The following is an 11,562-nucleotide window of genomic DNA, read 5'->3' as shown; positions in this document are numbered from 1 at the left end:
GGAAGACCTATCTTAATTGTGAATGGGACAATTCTCTGAGCAGGGATCCTGAACTGTGTAAAACAAAGAGAATGCTGGGTGTGGTGGCTCACCCCTTTAATCCCAGCAGTCAAGAGGTAAGGGGATCTCCATGACTTTGAGGCCAGCCTGGTCTACATAGTGAGTTCCAGAGCAGTCAAGGTTACACAGCGAGACCTGTCTCAAAAAACTAAAATAAGGGGCTAGAGAGATGGGTCAGTGGTTAAGAGCACTGACTGCTCTTGCAGTCAATTCCCAGCACCCACACGGCAGTTAACAACCATCTGTAACTCCAGTTACAGGGGATCTGACAGCCTCTTCTGTCCTCTGCGGGCATTGCACGACACGGATGCACTTACCTACGTGCAGCAGACATAACACTTATACAAGTATGTTGTTATTAAATAAATCATTTTTAAAAATTAAAAAAAAAAAAAGCTTGATCAGGGGCTGGAGAGATGGCTCCATGGGTAGAAGCACTTGCTGCTCTTGCGGAAGACACAAGTTCGGTTCTCAGCACCCACGGTGAGTGGCTCACAACTGGGTCTGTAACTCTGGCTGGGTCTGAGACTCTCTTCTGGCTTCTGTGAGCACCTGTGTACATGTGGTGTGTGTTTGCACATGCGCGCGTGCACACACACACACACACACACATACCAAAATCTTAAAAAACAAAAGCAACAAAAAACCTTGGTCAATGACAATTCTTTCACCAGTGACAGAAAGGTGAGCTTTCTAACTTAAATTTCTTGTGCTGGGCTGTGATGGTCTTTCCTTTTGTTCTTTGGTATACTGGAGCTGTCCAGGTTTGGAATGAACTTCTCTTCTGACAACACCTAGCTACCTTTCTGGCAGAGTTAAAACAGAGCTAGTTTGGAATGAAGCAGGTGACCTTCAGCCTGTGGGGCCACAGTGTCCTCAGTAACTCTGCCCAGGGATGCCACTGTGCTTCTAGAATACTTTATCAGCATGATCCAGGTGTCCATGATGGAGACGTGCTCCCAGGTGCCTCAAGCCCTCTAATACACCTTTCCTTTCCTTCCACCACAGGAAATGTTGAAGGACGAAGTACGGACACTCACTTACCGGAATTCCATGTACCATAACAAGCATGTGTTCAAGGACAAAGTGGTACTGGACGTTGGGAGTGGCACAGGGATCCTCTCCATGTTTGCTGCCAAAGCAGGAGCCAAGAAGGTGTTTGGGGTGAGCCTGCCATGCCTTCTCTCCCCTTGGCCTCCCCAGAGTGGTCCCTGCCTGTGACTTTCTCTGGCCCTTCCTACAAAGACCCACCCTGGCCCACCACCTCTTTTTGTGTCTTTGTGGCATGCTAGGATGGAGACCAGAGTCTTATATATGCTAGACAAGAGCTGTACCACTGAACCGGCCACATCCTCCACCACAATCCATCTTTTTTCCTGGAGGGGCAGAGAAAATCAGTCTCAGCATGGTTTCAGATGAGAGCTCTGGTTTGAACCCTTGCTTTTCCTCTCATTAGGTGCATGACCTTGGATAATGTGCTTCTCAGTGTCCCCATCTATAGAATGGGTACAACAGCAGTACCTGGCCAGAGGGTGATTGGGAGTGTCAGACACAATAGCAAGTGCTGAGGACTATTGTCTGGACTCTGCTCAATTCTTCATGTTCTCATGGTTGAGATGAGTCCCTAGGAGAGGACCAGTCTCCTGTATCCTTAGTTTGATGAGTTAGGAGGTAGATTTAGATCTTGCTGCTTTGTTGGCTATAGCTGTTGAGGGTAAAGATGGAAGCTGACTGGCCAGAAAGCCTCCCAAGGTGCCAGGTCTCACAATGCAGCTGCAAAGGCTGGAGAGAGATGGGCTGGAGAGAACCTGAAATAGTTTTGAGCTGCTGGTGGACAATGGTGAAATGCCATGGGTCCAGGGTGGGAAAATATGAATTCATCTTGGTCATGATGGAAGGCAAACAGCAGCCGTTGGCAGGGGCCCCCTTGATGAGCTGAGAAGCTGTATCTTTACCTTCTTTGCTTTTAGCTGGCCACCCTGAAGTCTGCTCTGAGAGACCCCGGGCTCCAGGGAAGACGAGAGCCTCTCAATCCCCTTGATCATCCCTGCTTCAGAGGTCTTCCTCTAAGACTCCAGCAGGGACAGCCCTCTCCCTCTAGGCCCAGCTTGGAAAACACTTTTAACTGTGCTTGCAGAGTCTTCTGGAAGTCTACTCTAGCCTCAAGATCTCTCTAGTGCAGCTTTGGCCAGGAACAACTGAAATTACTCAACTAAGTCATGCATGAGGGAATGGACCCATCATCACCCCACCATAGTATCATCACCACCGTCTCTATTATCATCACCATCCTCATCACCGCCACTATCTTCACCATCATCACTATCATCATCACCACCACCACCATCATCATCACCATCATAACTACCATCACCATCATCACTATCACCTATCACAATCATAGCCACCACTATTACCATCATTACCACCAACTCACCATCACCAACAACACCACTACTGCCATCACCACTGTCATCACCAGCATCAGCATCACACCATCATCACCACCTTCACCGTCACAATAATTACTATCAAGTATATTATTATATGACCATCATCACCATCATCACTATTACCATCATCATAGCTACTCTCACCACCATAATCTCCACCATCACCATCACCATTATTTCTATCAGCTCCATTATCATCATTACTATCACCATCATCATCACCACCATTACCATTAGCACTGTGACCCTGCCCCACATTCAGGTTTCCTTATTTTGGGCCTTGTCACCTGAATGGAAGCCTGATGTCACAAGCTTCAGAAGGCCCTACATCTGGTGATCCTATACACTCTTCCTCTCGGGGTCGAGGCCCAGTTTAGTGCCAGTCTGGATGGGGCTGATCGGGGAAAGGCAGCACACTGCCTGGCTCTCAAATCACCAGGGCTTCCATTGTTGTCAGGGCCCCTGCTCAGTGTCCTACAATGGTGGTGACTTGGGGCAGTCTGCCTGCCATACGTGGCTTCTATTCCAGGCTTCCCCTTTGACCACTGTTCCCTCCATTGGAGACACTGAGACATGGGGAGAGTAGGAGAGCCATGGTTAGGGATAGAAAATGGGGGCAGAAGCAGAGGTGAAGAGAGATGTGAGGGGAGAAATAGAGACAGACAGAAGCTAGAGAGACTCAGGAAACAAAGGCTAGAAAAATAGGAGGACTGAGGTAAAAAGAAGGAAAATGAAGCAGAAAGTAGGAGAATGGAGCATGAAGTGAGAGAGGAAAGAAGAGGGAAGAAAAGGAACGGGCAAGGACCAGAAACAAAGGCGACCCAGAGTCCTCAGCTTGGTTGGCTGGGCTTCCCGGGACAGGTCATCAACGTGCCTGGGCTCACCTCATCCACACACACCTACCTGAAGGGAACTATTGTAAGAGGCTAGGGAGGCACAGTTAGGACAAGACCATCTGCCTAGCTGGAGAGTCCGTGCTCTTCAGTGTAACCTCAGGAGCCTCATGAGCATAAGGTGACAGGATGGCAAGAACAAGAGACCAAGAAGGTAGAGTGGGACCTGCAAGCCAAGGGCCTGACAGCCAAGGGAGTCAGTCCTCCTAGGATGGAGTCCAGCCAGTGGCATCTTCCCCCTCAGTGGTCACCTTCCCAGCCCCAAAAGTGGGTATGGACAGAGGCCATCAGTTACCCTTCCAGTGACCCGTCTTCAGAGAGCAACCCCTTCCCAAGCCCCAGGGTCTTAGCACTGGTCATCTTTTGTGGGAGAGCCAGGTAAAAAGGTAGATGGCTCTTGACAAATGCCCTTCAATTTCCAGCACCCTTTGGGAACATGTCCCAGGTCTCAAACCCCTGGGATGGGGTTTAGCCTTTAATCATTCCCATGAGGCCCTGCTGTCATCTCTTGGTTAAATTATTTCTCAGATACTTTGACTCTTTGCTTAAGAGATTTGGGGAGCCTGAAAAGACTTCCCAATGAAAGGGAATAAATTCTTTCAAAGGTGGATCCCATAGAAGGGTTGTGTGAGTCAGCTTTGAGTTACTGTAAAAAAAAAAAATACCTGAAACAATCAACTTAAAAAGACGGAAGGTTTCTTCAGCTCACAGTTTTAGAGGTTTCAGCTCATGGTCAGTTGAATCCTTGCTTTGGGGCTGTAATGAACCAGCACATCATGGTGAGAGCTTGTGGTAGAGGAAGGCCTTGCTTCCTGGTGGGTAAAGAATGGAAAGACGAGAAAGGGCTTAGAATCCTAATTTCACATCTAAGAGCATTCACCAAATGACCTAACTTCCTCCCATCAGGCTCTACCTGTTAAGGGTTCTATTAGGCCCAACAACGTTAGAGGCCAAGGTTTGAGTCCTCAACACAAAGGCCTTTGGAGAATATTTATTGAAATAATCCCAAGGGTTGAGAGTTAGTGTGTATATATCTTGGAAGAGGGAATCTTCAGACCAGTCCTAACGTTCTGAACTGGATTCCCTGTCCAAGAATATGGCCAGTTTACTCCAGGAGGGCTTGGTGGGAGGAATGTAGAGGGAATTCTTGTGGCAACTCGGATACAGCCCTGCCTCCCAAGCCCTCCCCAGGAGCTCAGTTTTTGACACCCCTCAGTCAGCTGCTCCCGAGTCTCTGGCACAGATACAGGATCTCCATGGGTTCACAGCTGCCTTTCAGTCTCCAGACAAAGATGGCCAGTTTAATAAAAGGCCCAGATGAGAGAGCCAGGCCTTAGTTTTTCCAGCTATCACAGATTCATTGTGTGGCTGTGGTCAAGGCCATGTGCCTATCTGGACCTCAACTTCCCCATCTAATAAACTGATTCTGGGTGTTGTGTTAGATTACCGTTGCTGTCACAAAATTCCTGAACTAACCAACTTAAAAGGCAGAAAAGTTTATTTTACTCACAGTTTCAGTTTCTCAGTCCATAGCCACTAATCCTGTTGTTTCAGGCCTGGGGCGAGAGGGCACATCATGGTGGGAGCATGTGGTAGAGTGCAAAGTTGCTTCCTTCATGGAGGCCAGGAAGCAAAGAGAGGGAGGGCTGGACCCCAGTATCCCTTCACAGTCATATCCCCAATGTTCTTCCCAACCGGGCCCTAGAGCTTCTGAATTGTGCCATAGACTGGGGCTGTTCCCAAGCTTCCATACATGGGCCCTTTGAGAACATTGGGGGTCCAAACTGCAGCAGGTAGCCGTGCTTCTTTAACACTCAGCTGCTTTGTTCTGTGTCCCTTCTAGATTGAATGCTCCAGTATTTCTGACTACTCGGAGAAGATCATTAAGGCCAACCATCTGGACAACAGTAAGGCCCGACTGAGTCTTTCCCCACAGATGAATGGGGGCGAGGGGCTTGCACTTTCTAGTTCAGGTTATATAGATGGACATGGGAGGGGAGAGCACAGAGTGTGTTGATTTGGGGAGGCGTAGCCCTTGCTGAAGGCTTCGCCAGCAAGACTGTAGCCTTGGAGGGTGATGTTCCCCTACCTTGCCTATCAGGTAACATCTGACCCATTCCAGCTTTCAGCCCACTCTGTCTATGGCTGAATCCTGGTTGCCATGCCCTCTGCTCGGCCAGCTGTGGGATGTCAAGTCTGTAAGTGGCTGCTGCTGCTCTTCTGCCTCTGTGCTTTCCACAGCCCCTGCCATCCTTTCCCATCACCCCCCTGGGGGCATCAGCTGGACTTTCTGCCACAGGCCTGGTGCTGCTGGCGTGTCCTGTCAGTCAAGTTGTTCTGAAAAGTGGGGCCTTCTTCAAGCTGGAGTCTGATTACAAAGAGGAATGTTCTCCCTTCCCTTTTCCATGGACTGAGACCTTCTCAGCCTCTTTCTTGGTGGCTATTTTAAGTATGTTCAGATCCTCCAGGGTCCCTCCTTGCGGTGTTTTTCTATGTCAGGCCCTGTGCTGTGTTGGGCAGCAGGGGGCTCAGCCTTGGTGCTAGATGGCAGGAGGGAAGGAGGCAGGAGGCAGACTTGGTGCTAGATGGCAGGGGGGAAGGAGCTTGGTGTGGGCTCAGGAGAGAGTGATGGGTAGACCAGAAGCCATAGTATGAGGAGCAGACTAGAGCAGAGGCATGGCAGGCATGAGCAGTCAGGGAGGCAGCCAGCTAGGTGCAGTGGCCCACGCAAGGCCAAGTCCAAAGGGTAGGGCTCCAATGTAGAGTTCCAAAGGGTAGAAAAGATGGGGCCTGGAGGGAAGGACATTCCTGGGAGAACTGGGTCAGAATCACTGGCAGGATGCCTGGGTGGGGGTGGAACAGGAGATTGGGGACCCTGGGCACTGAGATCTTGCACTTGAGCTCTACCAAGGGCCAGGCTCTGAAGAGCGGGCTGGCCTGACTTTCCTATGCTGTAAGAACAATTGCTCCATAGATAGATCCCTGACTGCACTTCCTGCTGCAACCCAGAACTCTCCTGCTCCCCACATACTGCCAGATATCCCCATGGGTCTGACCTGAGAGACCAGGCACCACAGTGCCTTCCTACCATGCACCATCATCACAAACCTGCTTTTCTGTGGCCTCAGTCCTGCACTCTGTCTTGTTTGCTGCCTGACCTACTTGCTGCAGACTTTCTGAAAGACAAGAGCATAATTCATTCCACATACTTCTATGTGTGTCACTGAGAGTTGGCTCTGGGGACAGAATAGGGAATGTGATGTGACATCCATGGCTTCATGGAGCTCATGGGGAGCATAATTACGGATACTAAAGAAAGCAGTGACCAGTTAGAGCAAAGCACATGGTGACAGTGCTCTTCTGATCAGTCCAGTAATAAGGTGAGAGGGACCTGCTGTCCATGTCAGGTTAGATGTCCTCTGAAGAGTCAAGTTTGAAGAACATGAAGGAGCCAGGCTGACCAAATTTTCTGTGACTATAACAGAATGTCTGAGACTGAGAAACTTATAAAGGAAAGGTATTTAATTTGGCTCACAGTTCTGGAGGCTTGGGAGTCCTAGACTGACTAATCGCATCTGGTAAGAGACTTGTACTCTTCAACTCATGGGGGAAACTGGAAGGGCAGGAAAGCCAACAACTGGTGCTCACAGTAGTGACCCCTCCCTTGAGAGAAACACTGATCCATTCACAGGGGCTTCACACCCATCACCCAACACATCCTGCTGGACCCCTCCTCCAAACACTGCCACACTCAGGAATTGGATCCAGCACATGGACTTTGGGGGGTGGGTCACACTCAAACCATAGCACCAAGTTTAAAGGATGAGAATCCTGGACAGCAGTTAGAGCTGGTATAAAGGACTTTGACCAGGACTGAACTGTAATTGGGACGTAAAAAGAAGGCCTGTGACCATAGTATGGAGAGGGCCTGATCACAGCAGGGTTTCAAACCCTGTATTAGTCACTTTTCTGTTACTGTGATAAAACACCATGACCAAGGCAACTTGTAGATGGAAGATTTTTTAGGCTGTCTCAGAGGGATAAGAGTCCATGGTGGTAGGGAGGCAGCCAGAGCAGAAAGCTGAGAGCTCATACCTTCAAGGACATGCAGGAAGCAGAGAAACTGGAGGTGAGACAGAGATACAAACTCTCAATGCCTGCCCCCAGTGACATGCTTCTCCAGCAAGGCCACACCTCCTGAAGGTTCCATGACCCTCCCCCAAACAGCACCACCAACTGATCAAGCATTCAAATACCTGAGCCTCTGGGAATGCTTCTCATTAGGCCAACAAGACTGGACTTCTTTCTTCAGGCCAGGAGCTCTTTCAGAGAATTTCTAGCAAGGAAGGACCTTGCTGATGGTGGGTGCGTTGAGATTGGTTCCTACACACACAAGCAGCACAGGCACATACTTCTGGAACTCCAGGGAGAGGTGTGCGACATGAAAGGTGGCCATGGATGTGGAGAGAAATGAGCTGTGTCAGTCCTGCAAAAGAGACCAACAGGCCTGCTCTTGATAGGTTGTTCATGGGGCTGGAGAGAGTACCACAGATGGAAGGCCATTTACCTGGAGGCAGAGGGCTCACACGGCTGACAGGAGTGAGGCAGAAACCAAGAGCTCTCGTTGTGGTGATGGGCTTGAGATGCCCTTTGGGTGTCCAGGTGGATATGTTGAGGAAGACCTGGGTTTATGTATCTAGGACTCCAGGGAGAGTCGTCTGAGCCACAGGCTGCCACTTAGGGATTAAGCAACATGATGATGTTACTCAAAGCCACTTAGGGGTAACATGTTTCCTCGAGAGAGGAAAGAAACAGGACAAAGAGAGAATGGAAGGACATCTTAATGTTTGGGTGTTATGCAGGGGAGGAGGGGCCAGCAAAGAAACAGAGACGATGGTGCCTGGGAGGTTGGTGGTCATTCAGTAGAGTGGAGCTCAAAGAAGGCTCAGAGAGGAGGCAGGATAAGTTCAGAGAAGTGGTAATAGGATTGGGCCACATGGAGCATGTGGATAGTGTTACCATGGACACTCAGTGTACTGGGGCAGCAGGGCAGAGTTCAATTAGATTAGGAGAGGGAGAGACTGTGGAGTGGGGATCATAAATTTCTTTTCAGGCAGTGATGGAAAATGAGCAATAACTATTGGGGGTGTAGGGGTCAAGGAAGGGATGGGAACTGGGGAAATGTGTGTGTGATTCAACACATACAGGAAAAAAGTAAACTCAGGGACAAGGACCTAGAAGGTCCAAGGGGGTTGCTGCAGAGCATGGCGGGGAGGGAGTGACCTTGATTTGGAGTAGGGCCAGTTTAGGCATAATAATAGTTGGGGTCCAGAAGAAGGTGGCTGGTGGTCTGAAACCCATAATTTGCTGCTTGTTTTTGCCTCATAAAGCAAAAGACAGTCTTGGGCGGAGAAGAAAGGGAGGGGAAGGGAGAGAGGAAAAGCTGGGGTTGTCTTCAGAGGACTTCTTAGGCTATTAAAGGTTGCCAGGAAATGCTCTTTCCTCTTGGAGAGCAGTGGACCCCACTGTGCAATGGGCCCAGCTCCCTCTGTTGTACAGTTTCCCTCTTTCCACACTCACAGGCTTGGATGTAAGTGAAGTTGAGGAGAACAGAGCCAGGGGGAATCAAGAAACTGGTGACAGCAAATTGATGATGCAATTTGTCTTGATAAATTTTTCATTTCTGTAGTTAAATACCCGAGACAAGGTACTTACGACGTAAAGAGCTTTATGTAGAACAGAGTTGGGGAGGTTAGAAATAAGAAACCAGGAGGAAGAGAGGAAGGATGCACAGGGCCAGGCTTGCCCCTTTACAGCACCCATTTTGTAAGAATTCAGGGCTCTGAGAGAACCAGCCCATGGCGCCAAGGATCTCAGGATGTCCCACTGGGCCCCATCCCTGAAAGACCCACTACGCCCACTAACACCATCCAGGGGACCCAGTCTTTGACAGATGGGCATTTGGGAGGGCAAAAGCCATTTTCAAACTGTGGCAGAATCTAAGGGGTAAGGAGGTGGGATGAAAGGAGGGGCCAAGGCTGGGGGCGCTGCATGGGCAACAGCTGTCGTGACTGTAAGCAGTGCCCTTAATCTAAGCAGGGGAAATGTTGCTCTGATACCCCAGACCTCTGACCTCTGGCTTGGTGTCCATCGTCTCTTCGTTCACTCATCAGGGATGGGGACAAGTCTCTCCAGACAAGAGTTTGGCCTGGACAGAAGGGAGGGGAGGCAGCTTCTCTAACTGCTTGCTGAGGGTAAAGGAAACCAGTCAGTTCTTTCGATGCAAGGGTTGTCACTGCCAGGCATTCACAGGCTCCCTCCAATCTTTCTAAATAGTCAAGTGGTTCTCCCCACTTAACAGATGTGGAAACTGAGGAGAGGTGAAGGATAGAGCAAAGGTTGGAACCTTGGTCTTAGCTTCTGGTCCTGTATTCTTCCGTAATACGTGTGTATATGGGTATGGGAGCCCTGGGAGTGCCAATAATCCTGAAGTGGGAATGGGAGGGATACAGATTGATGCAGAAGCAGATCTGCCATCTGGGTGACTGAGTCCCATCCCTTCCACTGTTGCTTAGACCATCCCTTGTGGGCTTCCCTCTATGGATAAGTCCTGACCTCTGGGGTCTGCCTAACTCCCTGTTACTCTTCTGTTTCTCTTGCTGCTGGCTCTAGGGATCATTGTTGTTGTCACTGTGGCAAACATACTTGAAACACCTTAGGGAAGGAAGGATTTATTTCAGTTCAGTTTCAGGGTAGGGAAGACATGGCTGTCTATGCTCCTGGTTGGCGAGAGTGTCTGGCAGCTGGTGCATAGGTAACAGTTTCTTCACATGGTGCTGACCAGGAAGCAGAGAGCTTGGGCCAGAAGCAGGGCTGACATATAAACCTCAAAAGCCTGTCACTATGCCCTACACCTATCGGCCAAATCCTGTCTTCTAAAGATTCCACAATCTCCCTAAAACAGTGCCACCAGCTGGGGTCCAAGTGTTCACACACAGGAGCCTATGGTGGCCATTTAACACTCATTAGCATTCAAACTATAATAGTGACTCCTTTATCCCCAAAGTGTTGGAACTCCAAACCCCAGAGTCCCTGGAACTCCCCACTGTGCTGCCTGCTCTCCTGATACTGTGATCATTTCACACGGAGTATGGGGTGTCCTTCAGGGAACACCACACCTTTCATTCCTGGGAGGACTATTCCATCTGCAAGCCAGCTGTGATATGGGGCCACACATCCTTATTCCCCTTCCTGGCTCCCATCTCGAGGGCCCGCCTCTCTTTCCCTTTTGCATGCTCTTGTCCCTTGTCCCCTCCCCCCATTCTCTTTCCCTTTTCTCTTCCTTCTTTCAATCTTTGAAAGAGAAAAGCCGCAAACACAGCAGTTTTCCTGCCCCATTTGAGAATGAGTTATTGACAGGATACCCTGTTGTCCCTGAGTACACGAATGCATATTTAACCATGCAAAGGTGTTTCTCTATAGCCATGATGCAGCCCTCAAAACCAGAATTTAGCACACATGCAGTATCATCAACTTTAGATCCTAGTTGTGACTGGAAGTTTTGACAGTAAACTCTGTGTGTGTGTGTGTGTGTGTGTGTGTGTGTGTGTGTGTGTGTGTGTGTAGTAGAGGGCTCCATTCAGAAGGGCATGTTGCATTTCACAGAGTCTGGGGTGTCCTTCAGGGAACACTACACCCTTCAGCAGGACATGGAAGGGACCTGCTTCCTTCCAGCTGCACCAGTCTTGCTGTCCTCACATGCATCTTGTGGGATGCCCATCGATAGAGGATTGGGTGGTGCTATTATGCCATGAGTTTCAGGTTGTTTCTTAGGAAAAAACAGCAGACAGGATGCTATCTCATCATGTGTGATTTGTGCTCTTCCTGTTCCTGATGGCATTTGCTTTAATCCTCAGTGAAGGTGCAAAGTTTCTCTGTTCATCTCTGTCATTTGTAAGATTTCCTAGGGAATGTATCTTGAAACCAAGTAAATGTTTCATTCCCACCTGATTATCTATCATCTGTCTATCTATCTATCTATCTATCTATCTATCTGTCTGTCTGTCTGTCTGTCTGTCTATCTATCTACCTACCTATCTACCTATCTCTCATCTGTCTATCTACCCTATCATCTATCTACCAATCAGTCAGTCAAT

The 11,562-nt window shown here is 49.2% G+C and overlaps 1 protein-coding gene across 2 annotated transcripts in view; it reads left to right on the top strand.

Moving 5' to 3' along the window:
• The window catches only part of Prmt8 (protein arginine methyltransferase 8), a 103,837-nt gene that overhangs the window by 52,997 nt on the left and 39,278 nt on the right, over positions 1-11,562 (top strand). For both annotated transcript variants that reach the window (XM_008825475.2, XM_008825476.1), the window contains exons 3-4: positions 1,069-1,224; positions 5,250-5,313. In XM_008825475.2, the coding sequence (XP_008823697.1) occupies positions 1,069-1,224; positions 5,250-5,313 (220 nt within the window). The remainder of the gene's footprint in view (positions 1-1,068; positions 1,225-5,249; positions 5,314-11,562) is intronic.

The sequence above is a fragment of the Nannospalax galili genome, unplaced genomic scaffold, assembly GCF_000622305.1.
Source record: "Nannospalax galili isolate Female #2095 unplaced genomic scaffold, S.galili_v1.0 scaffold589, whole genome shotgun sequence".
Taxonomy (NCBI): domain Eukaryota; kingdom Metazoa; phylum Chordata; class Mammalia; order Rodentia; family Spalacidae; genus Nannospalax; species Nannospalax galili.
The sequence above is the reverse complement of the archived record's forward strand: the minus strand, read 5'-3'. Positions and strand labels throughout refer to the sequence as shown.